At 38.4% G+C, this 27,762-nt stretch overlaps 1 protein-coding gene and 5 non-coding genes across 6 annotated transcripts; all 6 read right to left on the bottom strand.

Annotated features, from left to right (window-relative positions):
• Positions 1 to 4,572: 4,572 nt before the first annotated feature.
• On the bottom strand, positions 4,573 to 13,075 carry LOC106080928 (saccharopine dehydrogenase-like oxidoreductase). The gene is made up of 8 exons (XM_013242548.2): positions 12,991 to 13,075; positions 12,674 to 12,893; positions 12,481 to 12,606; positions 8,031 to 8,265; positions 7,605 to 7,797; positions 5,182 to 5,328; positions 4,778 to 5,116; positions 4,573 to 4,702 (listed from the first exon to the last, which is right to left on the bottom strand). The coding sequence occupies exons 2-8, from the start codon at positions 12,794 to 12,796 to the stop codon at positions 4,603 to 4,605; spliced, it is 1,263 nt and encodes a 420-aa protein (XP_013098002.1). The 5' UTR covers positions 12,797 to 12,893; positions 12,991 to 13,075; the 3' UTR covers positions 4,573 to 4,602.
• A 3,174-nt stretch (positions 13,076 to 16,249) lies between these two features.
• Positions 16,250 to 16,322, bottom strand: Trnav-cac (transfer RNA valine (anticodon CAC)). Its single transcript has one exon. It is a non-coding gene; the product is annotated as a tRNA-Val (tRNA).
• A 6,256-nt stretch (positions 16,323 to 22,578) lies between these two features.
• On the bottom strand, positions 22,579 to 22,651 carry Trnav-cac (transfer RNA valine (anticodon CAC)). Its single transcript has one exon. It is a non-coding gene; the product is annotated as a tRNA-Val (tRNA).
• Positions 22,652 to 26,704: 4,053 nt separating this feature from the next.
• On the bottom strand, positions 26,705 to 26,776 carry Trnav-cac (transfer RNA valine (anticodon CAC)). Its single transcript has one exon. It is a non-coding gene; the product is annotated as a tRNA-Val (tRNA).
• Positions 26,777 to 26,896: 120 nt separating this feature from the next.
• On the bottom strand, positions 26,897 to 26,969 carry Trnav-cac (transfer RNA valine (anticodon CAC)). Its single transcript has one exon. It is a non-coding gene; the product is annotated as a tRNA-Val (tRNA).
• Positions 26,970 to 27,372: 403 nt separating this feature from the next.
• Positions 27,373 to 27,445, bottom strand: Trnav-cac (transfer RNA valine (anticodon CAC)). Its single transcript has one exon. It is a non-coding gene; the product is annotated as a tRNA-Val (tRNA).
• Positions 27,446 to 27,762: the final 317 nt, after the last annotated feature.

Below are 27,762 nucleotides of genomic sequence, written 5' to 3' on the forward strand. Positions count from 1 at the left end.
AAGAACAGCAACAACTAAAATTCCACACGCAATTGTAATGGAACTTATCGACAACGACTCTTGAAAATTGAGACCTCAAACAAGAGCAATTTGCTGCTACTGGTGAGTGCTACAGTGGGAGGGGTAAACAATTAAACATCGTAATTATCGATTGTGGAAATTGTGGAAAGTCACAAATGACTGGTTCTTAAGGAATAAAACGAAGAATAACATTGGCTAGGACTTTGGAATATGTAGACACTTGAGGAGCAAATCCAAATCTGGTCTGATAATACAAGACACTCAAATTCTCGTGTTGTTACATGGTTCTGAAGCATGTGTACTTGCGAAACCAGCCGAGGGAGTACTTGGAGTGTTTGAAAGAAGGATAATTCGTAAGATTTCGAGATCAATCTACTTCGATTAAGTTTACCGACTTCCTATTTACCTGTATGCCAGCACTGATGCTGTAAGGCGTATAAAATCACAACGATTATGTGGTCTGGGTCATGTTGTCAGTATGAGAAAACTCCAACTAGAAAGTGATTTTAAATGAACCTGCTAAACGCAAAAGGAAGAGACCGAAATTGTTATGGAAAAACCTAGTGGAAAAAAACTTCTCGATATCTAGTTGACAGATATTGAAGAAGGAGCGCGGAAGAATACTAAAAAGTTACCTTAAGAAAAATCTAAGTCAAGAATTCTATGCTACTAAAAATCTCCTAATTTTTCATACCACGCCCCTAAGTCTGTTCATGTTTCGTATTGTGTCCCCGCCTAAATGCCGGTGTCAGCCTTGAAAGCCGGGCCATGAAATAGGTTGTTACATGGTTCTGAAGCATGTGTTCTTGCGAAATCAGACGAGGGAGTACATGTAGTGTTTGAAAGAAGGACAATTCATTAGATTTCGAGATTAATCTACTTCGATTAAGTTTACTGACTTCCTATTAACCTGTATGCTGGCACTGATATAGTTAAGCGTATAAAAACACAACGATTACGTGGGCTAGGTCATGTTGTCAGTATGAGAAAACTCCAACTAGAAAGTAATTTCATATGAACCTGCTAAACGCAAAAGAAATAGAACGTTATTGTTATGGAAAAGCAGGTATTGAAGAAGAAGCACGGAAGCAGAAGAAGAATACAAAAAAGCCACCTTAAGAAGAAAAATCTAAGTCAGGAATTCTGTGCTACTAGAAAATATACCTAATCGTTTTTAATACCACGCCCCTAAGTCTGTTTGTGTTTCGTATTGTGACCCCACCTAAATGGCGGTGTCAGCCTTGAAAGCGGGACCATGAAATAGGAAATGCTTTAACGTCTCATAACTTTCCCCGTATCCCGTTATAATACCAAAAGCTATTCTCTTTCAAGAGCGTTCGTCGCTCATATTTTTAACTCGAACAGCGTCGACTTGGCAATCCTCTGGCATTGCCACCGTAGAGCAGAGGTTAGCATGTCCGCCTATGACGTTGAACGCCTGGGTTCGAATCCTGGCGGGACCATCAGAAAAAACATTTTTCATCGGTGGTTTTCCCCTCCTAATGCTGGCAACATTTGTGAGGTACTATGCCATATAAAACTTCTCTCCAAAGAGATGTCGCACTGCGGCAGTCCGTTCTGACTCAGCTATAAAAAGGAGACCCTTATCATTGAGCTTAAACTTGAATCGGACTGCACTCATTGATATGTGAGAAGTTTGCCACTGTTCCTTAATAGAATGTTCATGGGCAAAATTTGAATTTCAAATCCCCTGGCATTCACTGCCACATCATCTGCTCTTAAATTCCTCCTTGCTCCTCTATGGCCGGGACCCAAACAATGCGGATTGTGTCATCCTCAGAGAAGCCTTTAATCTCCTTCTTACACTCCAAGACTGTTCGTGAACAACCATCCCGGCTGGAATTGCCAGTTTGCTGTCTGTAAAGATGTTCACACTTAACGTCCTAGCGGCTGCAGGACTGTAATATCACCCGGCAGTCGGAAATAGATCTCACACCGTGGGTTCTTAATGTAGACCACCAGGCCCATTCTGTGCTCTAGTTTTGATCACGGATGTTGAGTTTTGATCAACATCCGTTATAGGTTATTTATAGTGGTCACCCATAAGAGTGGCAGTAAAATGGCCCCTTGTGGCGTGCCCTGTGCCACTTTCTCCCTTATATTTACGTCATGGGACCTACAATTTAACCACTTGTTCCTTAGCCTTTGGCTTATCCAGTCTCTAAGGTCCCGGTCCACCAAGTACTTGTCTAAGAATTGGATCAGTGTGTCGATCTAATTTTTGGATCAATGGGTACCAAAATAAGTAGAATTATCGATATTGGATTGAAGATCAACCAGAAGCATTGTAAGAGCTGCCAATGGACCCAGAAAAAGTCACAGTTTGGTGTGGCTTGTGAGCTGGTGGGCTGATGACATCATTAGACCGTACTTCTTCAAAGATGATGCGAATACTAACGTTACTGTGAATGGTGAGCGCTATCGTGGGATAATATCCAACTTTTTTTGCCCAAAACGCAAGAGCTTGAGTTGCATGCCATGTGGTTTCAACAAGACGGTGCCACATGCAACACGGCGCAAGTAACAATGGACTTGAGAGGCGAGTTCCGTGAACATTTTATTTCACGTTCGGGACCGGTCATTTGGCCACCTAGATCGTGCATTTTAACGCCTTTAGACTATTTTTTGTGACTATACAGACAAGCCCACTTCTATTGACACATTGGATGACAACATTGAAGCATTCATTTGTGAGATACCGGCCGAAATGTTGGAAAGAGTATGCCAATATTGTACTAAGCGGATGGACCATTTGCATTAAATTATATGGACCGTACCATCGATTCCAATGAAGATTTCATGAATTTTTCAGAATTTTATGTGTTTTTTATACCCACCACCGAAGGATGGGGGTATATTCATTTTATCATTCCGTTTGCAACACATCGAAATATTAATTTCCGACCCTATAAAGTATATATATTCTTGATCAGCGTAAAAATCTAAGATGTTCTAGCCACGTCCGTCCGTGGGTCTATTGAAATCACGCTACAGTCTCTAAAAATGGAGATATTGAGTTGAATCTTTGCATAGATTCATTTTTTTGTCCATAAGCAGGTTAAGTTCGAAGATGGGCTGTATCGGACCATATCTTGATATAGCCCCCATATAGACTGAACCGCCGATTTTGGGTCTTAGGCCCATAAAAGCCGCAGTTACTATCTGATTTTGCTGAAATTTGGGACAGTGAATTGTGTTAGGCCACTCGACATATTTCTTCAATTAGGCCCAGATCGGTCCAGATTTGGATATAGCTGTCATAAAGACCGATCCGCCGATTTAGTTTCTTCGGCCCATAAAGCCACATTTATTAACCAATTTTGCTGATATTTGGGACAGCGAGTTGCGTTAGACCCCTTGACATACTTCTGCAATATGGCACAGATCTGTCCAGATTTGAATATAGCTGCCATATAGACCGATCTCTCGATTTAACGTTTTCAGCCCATAACAGGAGCATTTATTGTCCGATGTCGTCGTAATTTGTTACAGTGAGTTGTGTCAGGACCTTTGACATCCTCCTTCAATATGGCCCAGATCTTTCCAGATTTGAATATAGCTGCCATATAGACCGATCTCTTGATTTAAGGTTTTGACCCATAAAAGGCGCATTTATTGTCCGATGTCGCCGAAACTTAGGACAGTGAGTTGTATTAGGCTCTTCGACATTTTTCTGCAACTTGGCTTAATTCGGTCCAGTTTTGATTTGGCTGCCATATAGACCGATATCTCGATTTAAAGGCCGCATAAAAGGCGCATTTATAATCCGATTTCGCTGAAATTTGCCACCGTGGCTTATGTTAGGCTTTTCGACATCCGTGTCGTATATGGTTCAGATCGGTTTATTTTTAGATATAGCTACTAAAAAGATAAATATTTTGTTATACACAATAGAAGAATGACTTGTACTTATGAGTATTTGGTCCAAGTCGGAACATATTTCGATATAGCTGCTGTGGGGCATAAGGTATGCATTTTTCACCGGATTTTGAGGAAAGGTGGTTTACATATATACCCGAGGTGGTGTATATCCAAAGTTTGGGCAGGCTGAACTTGCAGCCTTTTTACTTGCTTTTTTTTGAAAAAGTTTCCTATAGCTATTAAAAAACCACCCTTTTTATAGCGATCTCTCGATTTCATGTCTGGAGTCCCTCTGTTCATACAAATGCCACTTCAGGGTCTCAATGTATGCATATGAAATCAATTATTGATTAAAACTAATCAAGGTTGGTCAAGGTCCATATCAGGAGGTATTGTTTTGATATTTATACCGTGTGGTATTGACACAAACCCATTTGGTACTAATTTTTAATCAATGTGTCAGTAAGTTTTTTTTTAAAACAAATTTAGAAAGCAATTTATCGGTGAAGTTGCCTATATACCTATTGCCTATATACTCCAAGGATTAGAACTCCATACATTAGAATACAAGGAACGACAAACTGGCTAAAAGCTATACCTACTGAGTCAAAACAAAATGAATTAAACAATATGCAAGAATTCTTTATTTTATGAATATACCTACAAAACATTATAAAATATTATGTTATTAAAAACTTTCTATTTTAATACTTCAAATTTAAGACCCCATTTGGCACGGCTAATCTCATCGATTAAATGGGTTTTAGCAAAAGCAAAACCAGGGGGCAAAACTCCGCCTCTGTAATAAGAAAGGAAATGTATTTTTTTTTAATTTATAAATGCAACTACGATTTCTAAACTCTGTTATACAGACCTTCCAGGCATAACATGGCTTTCCTTTAGAATAACCTTGGCACACAGCAATACGCAGGTGGCTGTTAGACTGTAAGCAGGATCTTTTCCTGACACTCGAAATAATGCCTCCTTATTGGGAGCCTCCGTTTCAGAGGTGCCCTTGGACCAGCCCTTAACTTTTAGGGTGTGTTTAAATTCAGCTGCCTTTCTATTTGCTTCCTGTGGGCCTTGGTTACTGACTATACCTCCGGTAAAGATGTGGGGATATTTTATCATCAATTTGCGTATAAATCCGATTTGAGCCAGTATTGTTAAGGTTATTAAAACTAATGGATACAAAAGGGCCAATATCATCCACCTGGAAATAGTAAAAGTTTGCAATGCTTTCGTCAACCAAATGATTCTATTTTTTAGTATACTCACCCAAAGCCAATATACATTTCAAATTGAATGGGCCTCTTCTTTTCATGCGCATAGGCCAAGCGTTGCGACCTCTGAACGACAAATCGATCAGCAACTGGGAAAGGAGCAAAGTAGCCATTCAAACCCTCAGGTTTGTGAGAGTATGGTCTGCAAAAAAATGAATTAAATTTTAAAATGGCTTCGTAAAAGATTCACCATGCCATAGGGCAATGAGTGCGGTGATAGTATGCTTTTGTCAGAAACTGTAGATATGGACGAGATTTGATATTCGAAGTTGGAGAACTTTTACTTAAAGTGCACCTCAAACGAAATTTCCGTTGCCATAAGAATTATCCTAAGCGTGTTGCCTTGTGTTGCAGAGTGATTTTGAAAGCATTGTATATTTTATTAGTTTCATTGCATGAAACTATTGCTTTGATCACTTTTTGCGCCACGTAATGCATTTATTTATACAAAATAACGCTTAATTTTGATAAATGCGTAATTTATCACCAATAAGTAAAAAGCGGCCAGGCCGAACTTTGGATAACCACCACCTCGGGCATATATGTAAACCACCTTTCGTCAAAATCCGGTGAAAAATATATAATTTATGCCCCCATAGCAACTTTATCGAAATATGGTCCGATTTGGACCACGACACGGATATTGAGAGGTCTAATAATTACAAGTCATTGTTCAATTTTGTAGAACATAAAATTGGTTTTTTTGGTAGCCATATCCAAATATAGACCGATCTGAACCATATGCAACACGGATGTCAAAAAGCCTATCATACGTCACTGTGTCAAATTTCAACAAAATAGGATTTTGAATGTGCTTTTTCTTGTATATCTGACAGCTATATCCAAATCTGGACCGATCTGGGCCAAATTGCAGAAAGTTGTTGAAGAGCCTAACGCAACTTTAGAGAAATCGGACAATAAATGCCCCTTTTATGGGCCCAAACCTTAAATCGAGAGATCGGTCTATATGGCAGCTATACCCAAATCTGGACCGATCTGTGCAAAATTGCAAAAGGATGCCGGGAGGCCTAACTTAACCCACTGTCCCAAATTTTGGGGACATCGGACAATAAATATGCCTTTTATGGTCCTAAAACCTTAAATCGAGTGATCGGCCATATGGCAGCAATATCCAAATCTGGACCGATCTGGGCCAAATTGCAGAAAGTTGTTGAAAATCCTAACGCAACTCAATGTTCCAAATTTCGGCGAAATCAGACAATAAATGCGACTTTTATGGGTCCATGGCCTTAAATCGAGAGATCGGTTTATATGGTAGCTATATCCAAATCTGGAGGGGCCTAACCTAACTCACTGTCCCAAATTTTGGCGACATCGGACAATAAATGCGCCTTTTATGGTCCCAAAACTTTAAATCGAGAGATTTGTCTATATTGTAGCTATATCCAAATCTGAACCAATCTAGGCCACATTGAAGAGAAATGGAAAAAGGCCTAACACAACACACTGTCCCAAATTTTAGCGACAACGGACAATAAATGCGCCTTTTATGGTCCCAAAACCTTAAATCGAAAGATCGGTCTATATGGCAGCTATATCCAAATCTGGACCGATCAGGGCCAAATTGCAGAAAGTTGTTGAGAAGACTAACGCAACTCAATGTCCCAAATTTCGTCTAAATCGGACATTAAATGCTCCGTTTATGGGCCCAAGGCATTAAAACGAGAAATCGGTCTATATAGCAGTTATATCCAAATGTGGACCGATCTGTGCCATATTGCAGAAAGATGTCAAGGGGCCTAACTTAACTCGCTGTCCCAAATTTTGGCAACATCGGACAATAAATGCTCCTTTTATGGTCCCAAAACCTTAAATCGAGTGTTCTCTCTATATGGCAGCTATATCCAAATCTGGACCGATCTGAGCCAAATTGAAGAGGAATGGCGAAAGGCCTAACATTACACACTGTCCCAAATTTTGACAAAATCTGAGAGAGATCGGTCTATATGGCAGCTATATCCAAATCTGGACCGATCTGGGCCGAATTTAGGATTTATTTAAAAATTCTTTAACTTTTGGGTGTTGCTTTTTTTTGCGGAGTTGCATTTTTCAACGCATCGCTCAAAAACAAATCTCAACGTGTTCATTCTGTTTTGGCCTTTAGTTTTTTGCACCATGTGTTTGCTACCGAAAACTTCGCTGCAGGTGTGTACTGGGCCTAACGCCGTTGGCAGATTTTGCAAAAAGTCCGCAACACCCAATGTGTTACAGTCATCACTTAACAATATGGAAAACTTGTCACGACTTTTATGGGGTGACTCAAGAAAATTTGTCCAATCGTAAGGTGGGTCATCCTATATGTATATATCTCAACTAAAACAATTTATCGATCAACGCTTTCGAATATAATGCTCGCCCACTTCGCCGCATAATGTGTAGATTCAACTCAACACTCACTTCATCCATAACTTTGGAGTTAACTTCGGAAGTTTTTCTTTATTGACTTTCTTTTCCAGTTTCAATATTTCTAGGGCATGCTGCATGCAATGGATAGCACTTTTCCAAGTACCAACGTTTAAGAAAGCGTTTGAAGATTTGTCCGGCAACTTAAATTTACTTTCCCAATAAAGCTCCACAGAATTAACAGTGCCTGAAACGATAGCAAAAGTTGAAAAGTGAGATTTGAAGACAAAATGAGGCATCTCTTTATGGTGAACTTTTCTACTGAGCCGGAATCAGTGAGGACTCCTCTCTGAGGAATTTGAGTTTTCTGAAGTGAACTTTACTTTACGATCCAGAGAAAATATGTAAACATATATTTAATTGAGACCCAGGTCGATATTTAATAACACAAACATGGCAATCAAATATATTTTAAATTACCTGGAAAATTCTTCTCGGCATATAAAACTCCTAATTCAGAAGGAATGCTTTCAAAGGCACATGTCGATATCACATAGGATCCTTTCTCTCTAGCCAAGTCATCATATTTATGCTGCATTCCAAGGAAGAATTGGGGTTCACCACTTATATCCACATGATGCGTTCCAGCGTTAATGCATGCCTTGACAACAACATCACCATAGATTTGATAAGGACCACAGCAATTTACAATAACCTGCAAGTGTTTAAAAAGCATCTTATTTGTAGAAAACTAATAACAATTAAGGAGAGGTAAAAGTCGGGCGGTGCCGACTACATAAAGCCCTACATTTTCCGCTATAAAGTGAAATTGGGCATTACAACTATATAGACCCTATATCCAGGCTAAGTTAGGTTAAAGTGGCAGTCTGCCATTAGACTCGTTTAGACGTTTTCGTCTATTGTGATACCACAGGAACATGAGATGTAATATGCCTTCTAGTTCCTACCGTTGAACTATCCAGATCGCTTTAAAAAGCCCAATAACTTGCGAATGTTCACATCAGCTAAATAAAACAATTTCTCAAAGAAATGAGAACCTAAAGTGGAACTCCTTCTGACTACCAGTGCGGGACACACATAGCATATGTTCTGTATTCTCTTCCTCCTCGACGGCCTCACAGTTTCGGCAAAAGCGGTTACTGCAACCTTCAGTATATCACCATGTTTTCCGATTAGACAGTGGTCTGTCATGACGGACACAATGACTGAGACTTCTGTTCTAACCACCGTCAGCAAAGCGGTGGACATTTTCAAGTCTAGATTAGGCCACATAATTTTGGAATGCCACAGCCCCTCTTTGTGACCACGTATCATCCACGTAGCTTACATGTCGCTAGAGGCATATCCACAGATTCTCATCCCCCTGGAATGTGTAAGGTAGTACCTAGTCTCGGAAGCTCGTCCGCTCTACAATTCCCTGGGATATCTCTGGAGCAGGTGAATTTTGAACCATTCAGCCATATCGTTGAGAGATCTGCAGCAGTCGAGGTGATTTTTGAATTCAGAAATACATTCTCCCAGGATGTAATTGCTGCCTGGCTGTCTGGGAAGATATTTATGTCAATCGTCGTTATAATATTACATCTGCGCTATTCCACCACTTCTTTAATTGCAAGTATCGCCGTTTGATACACACTGCAGTGATCTGGTAACCTATTCGATATGACCAATCCAAGTTCTTCCAAGGAACTTGAACGAATAAGAATATCTACACGAAACATGGCATAGTGAATGGGGACATGGTCTCCAATAATTATGCAAAATTTGGAGACCCTAGTAAGTCCAGGGGCGGACATGGGGTGCGCGTATTTCAAATTTTTAAGTGCTGCCAAATGGGCATATATAGGCCGATCGTCATGACTCTTTTTACTGAAGATAGAGCAAAAAAACATGTGTAGATATCTGAAAAATGTATATTTTTGTAAAACTTCACACAAGGTATCATCGACATTTTTGGAATTGTGACACTATTACTTTACCAGTTGCAAATCTGATTATACTATTGGAAAGGTTTCAATATTCTCCAAATAATAAAAAAAGTGAAAAAAGTTGTTATTTCCTATTAAAATTTATACGCTTCACAACTTTAAATTTCCGAAAAAAGGAAATTTAAAATTATGACCTAAATTTTGCCAAAAATTTAAAAAACACTTATCTGTCATATGTTTAAATCATTAAATTATCTTATTCGGTTCAAAAGATATGATTTTTGCAACGAAAAAAGTCAAACCACGCCACTGTGCGATGGCTCTGTGTCTCCCATTCCTCGTACCCTTGAATAGTTTATATCCAGAAATTCTTAGTCCACGAACCATTCCTTCACACACGGGTATGAACAACGTCAAATCCTCTTGCCATCGTAAGGGCCTTTAATTCCGCCCAAGCGGCAGAAACCAGACCTTAGTCAGGATTAAGAATTTTCACCACTATTGCGTCAGCCTCGTTCCCTTAGTCCGCCAGGAGTTTATTCTCACAAGATTCGTTCGATCTTGTCATGATGAGTCTCCTAACGCAACCGGGGGCAGTTGAGAAAGCAGTGTAGCCACTCAGGACAATGGGCACTTGGGTTGTGGACGATTCCTTCTTAGATGTTTCACTAGCTGTTGCTGTCAAAGTATCTGTTGAGTTCTGTATAGAGGAGTTTTGGGGTCGGGGCGGTTCAGCCGTTTTTTGATTCTACGGAACAAAAAAAAACCTAGTCCCGTATAGTCATGATAGGTCATATGCCCATTAAAGGCACTTTTGGGAGGTAGGGTGACCCCCTATACCTCGAACTGTTTTGTATGCAAGATTAGTAATCTGCTCCCGAATACCTTTCATTTGAGGCCCATATTGAAATGAACGTCCAATATGTTTGTTTGGGGGAATTTCGGGGTTGGGGCGCCCCAATGGGCACTTAAACACAAATTTAATACCATATTCGTATTCTCTCTTCCAATACCTTTCATTTGATACCCATATTGTCCCGATCGGCAACTTTTGATTTTGGTTGGTGTTTTTGGGTAACAGGGGAGGGTCCGCTCCCTTCCGAAATCAACAAATTATAAGGGCTATTTCTACTTCATGTCCATATTCGTCATCTAATCCCGAACACCTTTCATTTGAGTCCCTATTTAAGGGGGTTTTGAGGTTAGGGCGGTCCCCCAGTTATTTGGAACCAATTTTTAATATGAAATTCGTGCTCTACTCCTGAATACCTTTCATTTGAGTCCTATATTGTCCCGATCGGTCCACTTTTATATTTGGGTAGTACTTTTGTGGTAAGGGGGAGGGTCCGTTCCCCTTCCGGTATCAAAAAATTATGTTTCCTATGTTTCCTTCCAGAACAACCTACACAATCTGTGAAAAAGGTAATCGGTTCAGCCGTTTTTGAGTCTATACGGAACAAACAAACACAAATTCTATTTTATATATAAGAATGTTTGAATTTTTGAGTCGATAAGTCACTAACCGGTACCAATCCCCCGGTTAATTTTAATCAATAAGATAAGCAATAAGTATTTATTCCGAAAATCAAATTCCGTTAACAAGAAGAACATCGATACGATAAATTATAACCGGTTAATGAGAACCGGTAGTCGATTATATCTGCCATTTTTTTATATTTATATATAGCGGTACAATAAATATATGGGTACCTACTTTTGTTCGGCCTTATTTCGTTTTTATACCCTCCATCAAAGGACGGGGGTATACTAATTTCGTTATTCTGTTTGTAACACCTCAAAATATGCGTCTGAGACCCCATAAAATATATATATTCTTGATCGTCATGACATTTTAAGTCGATCTAGATATGTCCCTCCGTCTGTGCATCCGTCCGTCTGTCTGTCGAAAGCACGCTATCTTTCGTGGGAGTAAAGCTAGCCGCTTGAAATTTTGCACAAATATTTTAATTAGTGTAGGTCGGTTGGGATTGTAAATGGGCCAAATCGGTCCATGTTTTGATATAGCTGCCATATAAACCGATCTTGGGTCTTGACTTCTTGAGCCTCTAGAGGGCGCAATTCTCGCCCGATTTGACGAATTTTGCACGTGGTGTTTTGATATCATTTCCAACAACTTTGTTAAGTATGATTCAAATCGGTTTATAATCTGGTATAGCTGTCATATAAACTGATCTAGGATCTTGACTTATTGAGTCAATTAGGCGCGCAATTCTCATCCGATTTGGCTGAAATTTTGCAGAAGGTCTTTTGTTATGACTTCCAATAACTGTACTTAGTATGGCGCGAATCGGTACATAACCTGATATAGCTGCCATATAAACCGATCTGGGATCTTGATTTCTTGAGCCTCTAGAGAGCGCAATTCTTATCCGATTTGGCAGAAATTTTCTACAACGGCTTCTCTCGTGACCTTCAAAATACGTGTTTAATATGGTCTGAATTGATTAATAGGTTGATACAGCTCCCATATAAACCGACCTCCCGATTTTGCTTCTTGAGCCCCTACAAGGCGCAATTATTATCCGAATGAACTGAAATATTACACATTGGCTTCTACAATGTTCAGCATTTATTTATGGTCCGAATCGGACTATAACCTGATATAGCTCCAATAGAATAACAGTTCTTATTCAATATTCTTTGCTTGCCTAAAAAGAGATACCGCGCACAGAACTCGACAAATGCGATCCATGGTGGAGGGTATATAAGATTCGGCCCGGCCGAAATTAGCATGCTTTTACTTGTTAATCACTGCGGTATTTCATAATAAACAAACACCGTTAAACTAAATTTAATACTGCGAACAACTTTGAAGATAACGAAATTCTTGCTTCTATTGTAAAGTTTTACTTTAGCGGGTTACGTTGTCTTGCATCTGAGTTAACGTTATGCATTTTAGTCCGTTATTTAGCTTTGATAAGATTGGATTTTCATATTAAATTTACGGCTGCCATTCTTACCTTGCCCTTTCTAGCCATAGATTCGATGGACTTTTGATCATTGACATCAGCTAATATGATGGGTATATGACTTAAATCCATTCCAGTTTGTCTGCCAACTTTCAATAAGACGTCTTTAAGTTTTGGCTGAAATGAAATGGAAGAAATTCTGAAGTAAAAGAAAAAAATCGTTGCTAATAATTTGTATAAATACCTGATTTCTACCTGCAATGCCCCACTTGAAGCCTTTGAGAAGCTCTAAGGCATGTTCGACAGCCACTTGACCCGTGTAACCAGTGGCCCCGAATATTATTGCGTCTAATTTCCCCTCTGCCATAGCAAATTGTTATCGCTGTCTTCTTGTTTGGTGTTTAATGCGCGTGTTGTTGACAAAGCAAAATTATGCGATAAACTAAATTCCAAATTCTTAGCCCCTGCAATTTTATATGTTTATTAAAAACATAATGTGGAGGGAAAGATTAACGTAGCTATTACTCACTTGTATGGTCAAAATTAAAAATCAGTACGTACCTATAATCCGGCAATAGTTACAGAGAATGCGAAGAACAACAAAAAAGAGAGCGCTAAGTTCAGCAGGATCGAATCTTATATACCCTCCACAATAGATCGCATTTAATTTGTGCAGATCAACTTGAACTTTTATTAGTATACACACTTTATGGGGTCTTGGATCAAAATTCGAGGTGTTACAAACCGAATGACGAATTTAGTATAACCCCATCCTATGGAGGAGGGTATATTCAAAAGCGGCGAGATTGTACCGTGTTCTCAAAATAGATTTGTATTTGTCTGCTGTGTGCATCTTTAACTTTGGAATTTAGAAACAAGTATTTGCGCTTCAAAACCAGTTATTCAAGCTTGAGCATTGTATAGGGTTTCGAACAAGAGGTGTTATTTTGAATCCTATATAGTTCTATAAGCATGGTCGTGGTTACGATTTGGCTGATATAATTTTTCATCAACGACATACATAGTATGAACGTCGTTATGTATTACATACCTTCCTCTTTAGTATGAAGAAAACATCCGATCATTTCTCTAAATAAAATCCATTTTTCTTTGAGTGCCAAAATAACACCCATTATTGGAAACCCCTGTAAGTTTGTATATTTGGCAAGCTGCGTTAGTCATTCAATCACATCTTGGTGCATCACATTTTGAAAAACACAAAAATCAAAAAAATCATATGTCAACAAATACAACAAGTAAAAGCGTTCTAAGTTCGGCCGGTCCGAATCTTATATACCCTCCACCATGGATCGCATTTATCGAGTTCTTTTCCCTGTGTCCCTTTTTAGGCAAACAAAGCAAAGGAAAGGATAAAAGAAAATAATTGCTATGCTATTGGAGCTATAACAAGTTATGGTCAGATTCGGACCATAATGGAATGAATGTTGGATACCATAGTAGAAGTCATTGTGTAAAATTTCAGCCAAATGGAATAAGAATTGCGCCCTTTAGGGCCTCAAAAAGTAAAATAAGGAGATCGTTTTATAGGAGAGCTGTATTATTCTATAGACCAATTCAGACCATATTTGACACGTATGCTCAAGGTCATGTTGTACAAATTTCACCCAAATCAGAAAATAATTGCGCCCTCAAGAAGTCAAGATCCCAGATCGGTTTATATGGCAGCTATATCAGGTTATGAACCGATTTGAACCATACTTTGCACAGTTGTTGAAAGTCATAACAAAACACGTCATGCAAAATTTCAGGGAAATCGGATAGGATTTGCGCCCTCCAAAGGCTTAAGAGTTCAAGACCTCAGGTTATCCACCAATTTCACAGTTGTTGAAAGTCATAACAAAACACCTTGTTCAAAATTTCAGCCAAATCGGATAGGAATTGCGCCCTCTAGAGGCTCCAGAAGTCAAGACCCAAGATAGGTTTATATGGCAGCTATATCAAAACATGGACCGATATGGCCCATTTACAATCCCAACCGACCTATTTTTATTTTTGCAAAATTTCAAGAGGCTAGCTTTGAAAGTTAAGCGTGCTTTCAACAGATAGACGGACGGACGGACAGATGGTCGGACGGACAGAGCGACTGAAGGACGGACATGGCTAGATCGACATAAAATTCCATGACGATCAAGAATATATACACTTCATGGGGTCTGAGAGGAATATTTCGAAGAATTACAAACAGAATGACGAAATTAGTATACCCCCTGATAACAAGTAAAGCGTGCTAAGTTCGGCGGGGCCGAATCTTGGGAACCCACTGCCATGGATTCTGCTAAAATATGGGAGCTATATCTAGTTATAGACCGAAATGAACCGTTCTGGCGCAGTTGTTGAGAGTCATAACAGAACACCATATGCAAAACTCCAGCCAAATCGGAAAAAAATCGCGGCTTTTAAGAGCTCAAGTAGTCAAATCGGGAGATCGGTTTATATGGGAGTTATATCAAGTTAAAAACCGATTTGGGCCGTACTTGGAACAGTTGTTGAAAATCATAATTGAAAACCACATGCAAAGTTTCAGCCAAATCGGACAAAAATTGCTGCTTCCGGGGGCTTAAGAAGTCTAATCGGGAGATCGGTTTATATCCAAGCTATATTGGACAGTACTTGGCACAGTTATTTGAAATCATAACAAAACTAGATCGTCCCAGAACTTCGAGACGATCAAAAATATATACGCTTAATGGGTCTTCGACGAATATTTCGAGGTGTTACAAACGGGATGACTAGATTTGCATACGCCCATTCTATGGTGGTGGGTATAAATATTACCTATATCTTGATATAAACACCTTTATACTGATCTCCCGATGAGAAATCTTCTGTTTATAAAGTCGTATTTCTGACCCAATTTCAATGAACACCGTTGCCGAGTTTGGACAAAGCGATACCAAAATGTAAGTGTTTGAGCCCAGAAAGACGCTTTTACTACATACTTTCGTCGTTACACTGAATTGAATTGACCATTAGTATGGAGCAGATTTGGCCATATTTGTATGCAACTGCCAAATATGCCTGTTTTCAGACTGAAGGCATTAAACGCACAAAACCCGCATTTCTTACCCAGATATACGAAATTTTGACGAAATTCCTTAACACTCATACCAATTATAGTGAATATCAAAACGTCGCCCTTTTGTGAAATTTGAAGCAGTGAGACCCCTTGTAGCAGTTTTTTTATTCTGCACTCCTAACAAATACACAGAAACGGCATGAGGTGATTAAGTTTTGAGTTATACCCGACGATTTTTTCTCTAATTAACTTGGTATTAACGTATTGGTGGTATGATATTTATGTTGAGAAAACCTACCAAAAATTGAGGTCATCCTACCAACCTACCAAGAGAATAAAAACCTACCAATTTTGGTAGGAACCTGCCAAAAACGGCAACACTGGTAAGTACTAGGCTTTATAAGTAAAATAGTAGCGACATGTCGCTGCGCCAATACAAATTTCGCTCCACTTAATTGCCAATGCAATTAAATGCTCACGAAATGGGCACCAATCAACTCTGTTTTAATGATGTTATCTTTGTTGTGTGTTGTTGTTTGATTTTGATTGCGTACTAGCAAAGAGCAGAGTCCGTCGGATTTCGCAATAATTTAATAGGCATTTTCGCAGCGCATGAAGTCAGCACTAGGCTTAAACCAGAAAATCTAGGTATCTGGCAAACAAAACACACTTCAATACGAAGGTAAAATTTTTTAGTTATTTCATTGTATACAAATTTATTATATCCCAGTTCTTAAAATTCAAAATTTTGTTTTAAGTTTATATTAGTAATTAGAAAAAGTTTGTTTCCGCCCGGGTTCGAACCGGGGACCTTGTGCGTGTGAAGCACACGTGATAACCACTACACTACGAAAACTATTAAAAGTGGCTGTATTTTATTTACATTTCATTTGTTGAGGTGAAAGTAAAGCTTTCAAAAGCTTTATGAAAAAAAAAAACAAAAAAGAAATGTGCCAGCCAAGAATAAACAGCCAATTTGTATGGGTATTTCTATTTATGTATGTACAGTGTGTAAATTAAGAGTCAACGCATAGATAATAGGTATTCTGAAGAGTTTACTTGCATCATATGCATGATAAAGGGTGATTTTTTTGAGGTTAGGATTTTCATGCATTAGTATTTGACAGATCACGTGGGATTTCAGACATGGTGTCAAAGAGAAAGATGCTCAGTATGCTTTGACATTTCATCATGAATAGACTTACTAACGAGCAACGCTTGCAAATCATTGAATTTTATTACCAAAATCAGTGTTCGGTTCGAAATGTGTTCATTCACCGTAACGTTGCGTCCAACAGCATCTTTGAAAAAATACGGTCCAATGATTCCACCAGCGTACAAACCACACCAAACAGTGCATTTTTCGCATGGGCATGGGCAGTTCTTGAACGGCTTCTGGTTGCTCTTCACTCCAAATGCGGCAATGCGTTGCTCGTTAGTAAGTCTATTCATGATGAAATGTCAAAGCATACTGAGCATCTTTCTCTTTGACACCATGTCTGAAATCCCACGTGATCTGTCAAATACTAATGCATGAAAATCCTAACCTCAAAAAAATCTCCCTTTACTTGTGAACCGTTGGGGTATTTTATTTCAGTCTTATCCAGTGCAAGTCAGATGTTGTGGATAGAATTTCTATTCATTGTTATACTAAATAGTCATCAATATCATGCGATAACAGATGAGAATAAAACGAATAATCGCGATGAATGTAGTACTAAAATCGTTTAAACTACTGCAGCATGCACTTATAAGGTCAGGTCATGCGAACAGCTGAGTAAACTTTTTTCATATTTGTTTTGATTTTGCAATAACTCTATATGTCAAATGTTTGTTACTTTACTTTTTATACCCTCCACCATAGGATGGGGGGGTATACTAATTTCGTCATTCTGTTTGTAACTACTCGAAATATTCGTCTGAGACCCCATAAAGTATGTATATTCTTGATCGTCGCGACATTTTATGTCGATATAGCCATATCCGTCCGTCTGTCTGTCGAAAGCACGCTAACTTCCGAAGGAGTAAAGCTAGCCGCTTGAAATCACAAATACTTCTTATTAGTGTAGGTCGGTTGGTATTGTAAATGGGCCTTATCGGTCCATGTTTTGATATAGCTGCCATATAAACCGATCTTGGGTCTTGACTTCTCGAGCCTCTAGAGTGCGCAATTCTTATCCGATTGGAATGAAATTTTGCACGACGTGTTTTGTTATGATATCTAACAACTGTGCCAATTATGCTTCAAATTGGTCCATAACCTGATATAGCTGTCATATAAACCGATCTTGGGTCTTGACTTCTTAAGCCTTAAGGGCGCAATTCTTATCCGATTTGAATGAATTTTTGCACGAAGTATTTTGTTATGATATCCAACAACTTTGCCAAGTATGGTTCAAATCGGTTCTTTACCTGATATAGCTGTCATATAAACCGATCTTGGGTCTTGACTTCTTGAGCCTCTAGAGGTCGCAATTATTATCCGATTTGCCGGAAATTTTGTACGACGGATCCTCTCATGACCATCAACATACATACGTGTTTATTATGGTCTGCATCGGTCTATAGCCTGATACAGCTCCCATATAAATCGATCTATCTATTTTACTTCTTGAGCCCCCAAAGGGCGCAATACATATTCGAATTGGCTGACAAGATAGGTTTATATGGACATTTTACACAGGTCTCCAACATAAAATTTAATTGTGGTCCGAACCGGACCGTATCTTGATATCGATCTAATAGCAGAGCAAATCTTTTCTTTTATCCTTTTTTGTCTAAGAAGACATGCCGGTAAAAGTTCTCGACAAATGCGATCCATGGTGGATGGAATATAAGATTCGGCCCGGCCGAACTTAGCACGCTTTTACTTGTTTTTTTTTTTACTTTTGTTTCCATTGCAGATATTTTCTTCCTCTAGCCGAACGTAGAATATATTTCCCAGTGCCTCGATCTTCTATCGCCTCATCTGCTCTCGCAAGTACCCATGCTTCGGAGTCATACAACAGCACGGGTAGTATCAGCGTCTTGTATAGTGTAATTTTCGTCTATCGAGAGGTGGCTTGCTCCTCAACTGCTGGCTCAATCAAAAATAACATCTGTTAGCCAATATTATCATTCGTTTTATTTTAAAACTGGTGATATTTGTTTCGATTAAGGCAGTGCCGAGGTAGACAAAGATGCTATCTCAAAGTTGAAGTTCCTAACTTTTTCCATTTTCTTTATCTGTTCGGGTGTTCGGGGCTTTGATACCACTTTGTCTTATTTCCATGTACTGCCAAAACCACTTTTATTGATTCACTTTCGATACTTTTCTTCTTTGTTTCTTCCGGTGCCCGACACATTATATCTACATATGTCGTCGGCATAGGAGGGCGGGTAGTATATGATCTCTTGTCAGTAGGATGTTATGTTTATTCACACCTGTACATGCAGCAGGATATTAAAGAGATCGCACGATAGTTTTTCTCCCTTTGTGTAACCTCATTTGAAATTGAATTGTTCGCAGAGGTTCTTTTCTTTTTTAACTGAGGACAGCATATCAGCAAGAGTCATCCTGCAAGGTCAAATCAGCAATCTCTAATATGGCTTGAAATGCCTCTGAACGTATAGGGCTGTCGAAAGCGGCTTTGTAGTCAATGAATATACGGTCGATGTTAATTTGTCATTCTCGGTCTCGGATCGTTTCCAGGATTTGGCGCAGTGTAAATATTTGGTCTAAGGTGATTTTACCAGGTCTAAGGCCACACTGATAGGGCCCAATTATTTCCTTGACTTTAGATTCTAATCTTTCACACAGAACAATCAATTTTATCTTGAATGCGATGGGAAGGAGACTTATTTCACTGTAGTTGGCACATACGGTCGTATTCCTTTTCTTGTGTACGGAACATAGTATGCTTAGTTTCCGATCATCAAGTATGCGTTCTTCTAGCTATATCGCGCAAACGAGCTGATGTGTACTTCTTATCCGCGTGTCGCCTCCGGTCTTAAATAGTTCAGCCGGCAAACCATCGGCTCCTGCTGCCTTATTGTTTTTCAGCCGGGTTACTGCTACATGGACCTCGTTCAGACAACGGCTTCTGCTGCATTATTGTTTTTCAGCCGGATTACTGCTACATGGACCTCGTTCTGACTAGGTAGTACAAAATCTATACCATCATAAGGGATTGATTCTGCGGTATACTCGTAGCCACCGTCATCGGATACCAGTAGCTGGGAAAAGTGACCTTCCATATCCTCAGCACACTATCTGTATCAGTTGTCAGATTTCCTTCTTTGTCTCTGCAGGAGGATGTGCCTGTACCAACGTCATAGGTTTGATGATTAATTCTTTGGTAGAATTTTTGGACTTCTTTCTGGTTCCTGAACATTTCGATTTGCTCACACTCACGTCTTTCCATTTCCTTCCTCTTCGTGCAGTGTCAGATCGCATGTTTCTCGGCACACTAAGACGGGTGCGAACCTTTGCTGCAACAAGGTAATGATCGGAATCGATGTTCAACCCTCTACCCTGGCCGTGTGAATCCTTCGTTGTTGGAATATGGTGCTACTAACTACCATGTTCTTTGCCGTAGCGAAGTCTATTAGCCTCAATCCGCTAGCGGAAGTTTCTTCGTGTTTGCATTAAAATCATAGAAAATATCCTTGATCCGCTCGTCCTTGTCTTCCATCAGAGCAAATTTCCAGTCAATAAAGAACTAAGTACCGCAAGTGAAAAATTTTTCATAGATTTTTATCACAATTTTTTTTATATGGAGTTTTACTGTGAAAACCGAAGTTAATACGCACCTTTATGCTAAATTTTGTAAAGTTCGAACCAAAATTGTGCCTACTACAGCTTTAAATAACCAAATCGGATGAATTATATACATGGGAGCTATATCTAATTCGAGATAGATTTTGAAAAAACAACTCATGCAATTATCTAAACATCGGAACGTAATTGTGGCTACTACAACATTAAAAGGCTATTTTGAATAAAATATATATATGGGAGCTATATAGAAATCTAGACCAATTTTAAAATGTAAACCTTTCTTTGTAAACTTTAGAAAATCCAAATCATACCGAAGGTGATAAGCAAGTATTGTACAGAAGTTTTGATTTACCTGCCAATTGTTTAAATGTAATACAGTCGTTTCATGGTACAATTCATGGGAAGCGTTTAAATGTCAAAATGGGTACTAATAGGGCAGATGTTGCAGAATTTGGATTTTATGTGGATTGTGGCTAGTCTCTCATCCACCGGAGTAAAGCTGGAGACAAGGGGTTTCAGTTTCCAACTTACCACAAATTCACAGCCAAATTTATGCCTCGTTTCATGGCAGCGATAATATACATAGGGCGTCACCTTTCGGTGTTGTTGTGGAGCCCTTCCTGTGTGGCGGTTATGTCTGCCCTGTACTTCTCCAATTTTTGTCGACAAATTTAACTAAACGATGTTTAGTTATATGTTACAGAATTGCATTGCAGGTGCAGATATGCACATTATTTCAGATGTTGCAGTTTTTTTTATCACCACCTTGGCGTTTGGCACCGGTGCCAGTATCATAAGAACGATTTATGGTGCGATAGAAAATCATTTTGTTTACTTTGTGGTGTTTGAGTTCGCCGATAATAGCCGGTTGTTATTTTCGAACCATATACATGGTAATAACATTAAGCTTGAACTCCTTCACGAATAAATTTCTTTTTACGAGTGTATAACATATTATAAGTAACGGTTTAATCGATTCACCAAACTTAATGCAACTTCAAAGTAGATGTGTATAGAACTCAAAGTTAAATAACAAAAAATCTATTGGGTTGCCCAAAAAGTAATTGCGGATTTTTTATACATATAGTCGGCGTTGACAAATTTTTTCACAGCTTGTGACTCTGTAATTGCATTCTTTCTTCTGTCAGTTATCAGCTATTACTTTTAGCTTGCTTTAGAAAAAAAGTATATTTGATTAAAGTTCATTCTAAGTTCTATTAAAAATGCATTTACTTTCTTTTAAAAAATCCGCAATTACTTTTTGGGCAACCCAATATAATATTTAATACGAAATCGATTACATCCCGTTTAGAAGGCAATAAAACACTTACAGTGACATAACATTTTTTATACATACATACATAGCCGAATACTCATTAAAGAATCTGTTACCGATAACCATTGGTTTGGCGACTCTTTCGGAGCCTTTGTCTGCGGTTTGAAACAAAGGATGTTACCTTCATAGCAAACCATTATCAATATATTCGATTACAAAACAAAATTTGTGCTGCAAAAGCAAAAAACAACACAAACGTTTTGTTTGATTGTTCTACGATTGGTGTGTGTGATGTAATCCCAACACGATCGAAACCACTTCCTTGCCGCAACAATTCCCACTGCACTTTGGGGATTTATTAATAAAGGAACGATCATTGATTTTTTATGAGCAGCCATAAAATAACGGGCATTCTTTATGGATATTTAATTATGAGGATGGAGAATGAATATCCCTACATCGCCCATGAGGTTGACGTCAAATGTAAGCTGTAGCGTCTAAGAATGTGTATAGGTATGCGCTTATGTATGTCAAGTGAATAAAATGAGTAGGAGTTTAAGGTGAGTGTGCGCGGCACCGCCCCGGTGCATCAATATAGCACGGAATATTTGTAAACATTCTCACCAAAAAATAAAAAGGAATAAGTAACCTTCCCCAAAAATGAAATCACGTATAAATGCACATCATTAAAATCCTATAAAAATTAATAAATGTTTATGGATAAATGGACGGAGTGACTGGCTGGCACTCCTTTGAATGACTTTTAGACGCTGCAGACATGAGGGCATGTATTCTGATCTCTTAAAGCATTGTGAACTTGATCTTGAATTATATTTTACGATCAATTAACGTCATATTTATAGCTGTAGACAAGCCATAAGACATTTGTAATAATAACACCACAATAGCCCCAGCATTGTGGTATATTATTTGAATAAAGGAAAGAAAACCTAATATTTGTCATTGACTACGTTTAGAGTAGAAAATAATCTATGTGACATCTAAAAAAATTAATTTCTGTAAGAAAAATTATTTAGAAAAATATATTAGAAAAATAATTATTTAAAATAAAAGATTTGTTTCCGCCCGGGTTCGAACCGGGGACCTTGTGCGTGTGAAGCACACGTGATAACCACTACACTACGAAAACTCATGCCATTCCAGTGGCAAACAGTGTACATAAGCTACAGCACCTTCGTTTGATGAATAATGTACTTTGGTGGTTGTTTTCGGTATGTGTGTGTGTGTGTAAATGGCTTTCGTTTAGTGTGCCATTCTTTTTTTAGATGTCTGGTATTTTTTATTGAACGCTACATTTCTTGTCGTTTTTGTTAGTCGTCTGACTTGTGTGTGGTACGTATTGTAAATGGTTAGTGGATGTTGTGGTTTGTAAGCCAATCTACAGAGTTGCCATTGCGATATCAATTAAATTACTATATACCTTTTCAAACAATCCAACGTCAAGTTCGCAGTTGGAAAACTCGCAGTTGGAAAACTCTGGTATACAAAATGAATATTCTTAACAAACTACTATGTAGTGTCAAATAACATCATTGGTTGACGAATGAGATGAGCATTACGTGCGTTTTTTTATATATTGATACACTTGTTGTATAAATGCAGTGAAATGAATTCCATAGAAAATAAGATCTTACAAGAAGTTCGATGCAGCTTATTGCAAAATGATCCTATCGTTGGTAAATGAAAAATGTGTGAAAAATTAAAATGTTTTTTTAAGGCTAATGATTTAAAAGTAGCAATTAGGCACAATTAATTCTATTGTAATATGATGGCAAGATTGTGTTGGTGCAAAAAAATTTGCCGTAAATATGTTATGTTAAATTAAAATATTTTGTTGACATTATTCACAACTATAAACAAAATAAATGACCTTGTATAAATGCAGTGCCTCAAATCCATAGAAAATTAAATCTTTCAAGAAATTCGATGCTAGCGTTGCACAGTTCCAGATGGAACTAGTTGATTGGAACTTACCCAAGTAAGGAACAGCTGGAACTAGCTCCATCTCTCTCGTTCTTATAGTTTCTTCTTTTTGCATGTACACTTTTCTTTTTCTTCCTTGTAGACCAGCTGATTGACATGCCATATTTTTCAGCTTCATACAACAACTAAATAAAAGCGTAAACTTTTTAGGTGAAAGGAAAATAAATTATGTGTGGCAACCACATTAAATGAATGTAGGGGCACAAACAAATAGACGCAGTGGCATCCACAATGGTGAGAAAGAAAGTGTGAACACTTTCCGCAAGAGTGTAGTACTGAGTTCCTTGAGCAAAATAGCAGCGACATGTCCTTCGCGTCTGTATAAATTTCGCTTCAATTAGTTGGAAATGTAGGCCGACTTCCAAAATGTTAGATGCTATGTATTCGAAAATTGTATTGTGTTTCAAAATGCCGCGGCACTCAATTTTTACCCTGTATACTATTCCAAAATGTATCGGTAAATTATTTCAACGCAACCAAGAATCACTTTGATTGTTGATGCTTTAGGGTTGGTACTCTATTCGGCTTTTCACGTGAGCCACTGTCAAACTCCATAAAAACGTAGGTATAAACTAAAAAGTTATGTGAAATAAATAAATGCCTTTTTATACCCACCACCGAAGGATGAGGGTATATTCCTTTTGTCATTCCGTTTTCAACAAATCGAAATATCCATTACCGGCCCTATAAAGTATATATGTATATTCTTGATCAGCTTAAAAATCTAAGACCATCTAGCTTTGTCCGTCCGTCTGTCTGTTGAAATCACGCTACAGTCTTTAAAAATAGAGATATTGAGCTGAAATTTTGCACAAATCTTTTTTTTTTGTCCATAAGCAGGTTAAGTTCGAAGATGGGCTATATCCGACTATATCTTCATATAGCCCCCATATAGACCGATCCATAAAAGCCACATTTATTTTCCGATTTTCCTACAATTTGGAACAGTGAGTTGTATTGGGCCACTCGACATCCTTCTTTAATTTGTCCCAGATCGGTCCAGATTTGGATAGAGCTGCCATATAGACCGATCTCTCGATTTAAGGTCTTGCGCCATAAAAAGCGCATTTATTGTACGATTTTGCTAAAAATTTGGGACAGTGAGTTAAGTTCAGCCCCTCGACATATTTCTGCAATTTGGCCCAGATCGGTCTAGATTTGAATATAGCTGTCATATAGACCGATCCGTCGATCAATCATGTTAAAAATTATCGGATGAAAACAACAAAATTGAAAACAACAGAATATATTTGATAAATTAATAAGGTTAGGTCAAGAGGGTGCGGATGTTAATTCGCCCCATGCCACTATGGACATACACCTAGGCCAGAAATCGGCTTGCAGTGCGCTCTTAATACAAAAAAAGTAACCTCGAAAAACAAAATCTAAGTTAGGAATTACGTGCTACTTACAAAATCCCTGTGATTAGACCAATACTTATTTACGCCTCATTTGGTGGAGAAAAGGTGTAACATAAGTACCACACAACAGGTTCAGAGAACATGTTGTCTTGGCATAGGCCGAGCGATGAGAACCTCGCCCACTGGGGCGCTGGAGCCTATTCTGGATATCCGACCCATTGACATACAGATTAAGTGGGAGACAGCCACTGCGGCTATGAAATTTAAAGCGATAGGAGAATGGATTGAAGTTGGGAGCAGCTCATACCATCGCGGTATAATCGAGGCGACGATAGGAAACCTGGAAGAAAGGGTAGGGAAGGTCTGGAAGATCGTGTTACACGTATGGATCAAAGCTAGGAGACAGAGTGGGCCAGGGGGTCTATATTGACAACTCAGGGACTGAGATCTGTTTTAGACTGCCTGAATGCGTGAGGAGGTGTGTTACTAACGCGAGGACGTCCAGTATGAACATCTTTACGGACAGTAAATGGCCATAAGGGCAATAACAAGCAGAACGGTAAAGTCACGAACAGTCTTGCATTCTAAGAAGGAGATTAACGCCTTCACTGAAGGTGGAACAATCCGCATCGTTTGGTTGGTTACTTGGTTAACGCGAAGCCGACACAATCCGAGTTTAGGGCGTGGGTGACGAATGCGCATGCGACCCTGTGGAACATCGAAACAGTAGATAACATGGTGAAAATCTTATAGGGAGTTCCAGAACGTGAGAAGACGAGGCTGTTCCTAAAACGAAGTAAGTAGGAGGTCAGTATAGCTCTCGGTATCATAACGGGACACATAGGACTACGTAATGTAAAATCGGTGCGGCAAGTGAAGCATGTGTAGAGCATGCGGGGAAGATGATAATACGTTGGAGCAAATCCTTTGTCATTGCCCGGCTTTTGCGTATAACAGATACCATCACTTAGGTGGGGGCACAATACCAGACATGAACCAACTTAGGGGCAAATCAAATAAGGATTTTGTAAATAGCAAATCCTAACTTAGATTTTTACTTAGTTACTTTTTTAGTATTAAGAGCGCACAACAAACCGGCGACTGGCTTAGGCGTATGACTAATTAATCATAAAGAAATAAATATGTGTGTGTAAGCGGCTAGTAGTAGCCGCTCACAAATTGCAACATGGAAGTCTGCTCTACAAACGTTAAAATTTGCTTTGCTTCTGTCAAAAGTCTTACTAGCCCCTGGGCTACTCAAAAATTATGCACCACATTAAACGTTATATTTTTTAAGACCTACAACTTTACTATCGATTGACACGCAATCTTAATTGCTAATTTTAAGTTATTAGCTTAAAAAATTCATTTTAATTTTTCACACATTTTTCATTTTTAGTTACTCATGTGAAAAGCAGAATAGAGTACTAACCCTTAGCATGCTTTCAATGGGCGAACGGTCGGGCATGTCTAAGTCGGCTTAGAAAATTGGCTGGTCACTTCAATTACCGGGATTCTACTGTATAAGGTTGTGGGTTTTCAAACCAAAATTAATGATTAAATGAAAGTAATCAATATGTATATATAACTAAAGCACTTCATTTTCATAAGAGCACCAGAGATCCACGAGGCAAACTAAAATATGTCAAATACTGGAAGGAAAATTCATCAATTTTTAAAAGTCGATACTTAAAATCAGTTTGCCAACAATAAGAATTATTATAGTTAAAATTATTATTATATTCGTCCTTGTTTAAAAAGGTACTTGAGCTAAAGTACAAAATTTAGATTTTGTTCTTTACTTTGTAGCTTACGGAAATTCGATCAAAATAATCATTTGTTTTCGCCCGGGTTCGAACCGGGACCTTGTGCGTGTGAAGCACACGTGATAACCACTACACTACGAAAACTCCTGGGGGCAAAATTATTTGCTTTCGTCCTTGAGAAAAAAGGTACTTGAGCTAAAGTACAAAATTTAGATTTTTTAATTTACCTTGTTGCTTACGGAAATTCGAAACAAAATAATCATTTGTTTCCGCCCGGGTTCGAACCGGGGACATTGTGCGTGTGAAGCACACGTGATAACCACTACACTACGAAAACTCCTGGCGGCAAAATTATTTGTATGAGTGAAATCTTGCTGCAATCATAAAGGATTTATTAATTACTTTTTGTTTTGTAATAGATTGAAGAAACTCTGCAACCACACACACACACACACACACAGAGTAAATATAGGGGGCTACGTAAAGGCCGTACTAATTCTCAATTAATTTGTATACACTTGATATGAAATACTTTGCAGGAAATATTTAAGAAAGCAATGAAATTAATAGCTAAAACCATTACAGATTTGGACAATTTTGACAGAACTTAACCTTATCTTTTTTTGTATCGCACTCCTTTATTATGTATTTTGGTTAGTTCATTAACGATATAATCAAACTTTCGACAATATAAATTTTAAATCCTTATTTTAAATGAATCAATTAAATAAAAAGTTGATTGTTTCCGCCCGGGTTCGAACCGGGGACCTTGTGCGTGTGAAGCACACGTGATAACCACTACACTACGAAAACGTCTGTATTGTCGCTGTCAGTAGCTTAACTTGACATGAGTATACTAAATACAGTGGGCCAAATAAATACTTTTGTTTGCAACATAGCAAATTATGCTAAGGTGCTTGAATAATAAAACGTTTTTTTTATCTTTATACATATAAGTAGAGCTTTTTTTATACCCTCCACCATAAGATGGGGGGTATACTAATTTCGTCATTCTGTTTGTAACTACTCGAAATATTCGTCTGAGACCCCATAAAGTATATATTTTCTTGATCGTCGTGACATTTTATGTCGATCTAGCCATGTCCGTCCGTCTGTCCGTCCGTCCGTCC

The sequence above is a fragment of the Stomoxys calcitrans genome, chromosome 2 (assembly GCF_963082655.1).
Source record: "Stomoxys calcitrans chromosome 2, idStoCalc2.1, whole genome shotgun sequence".
Classification (NCBI taxonomy): Eukaryota; Metazoa; Arthropoda; class Insecta; order Diptera; family Muscidae; genus Stomoxys; species Stomoxys calcitrans.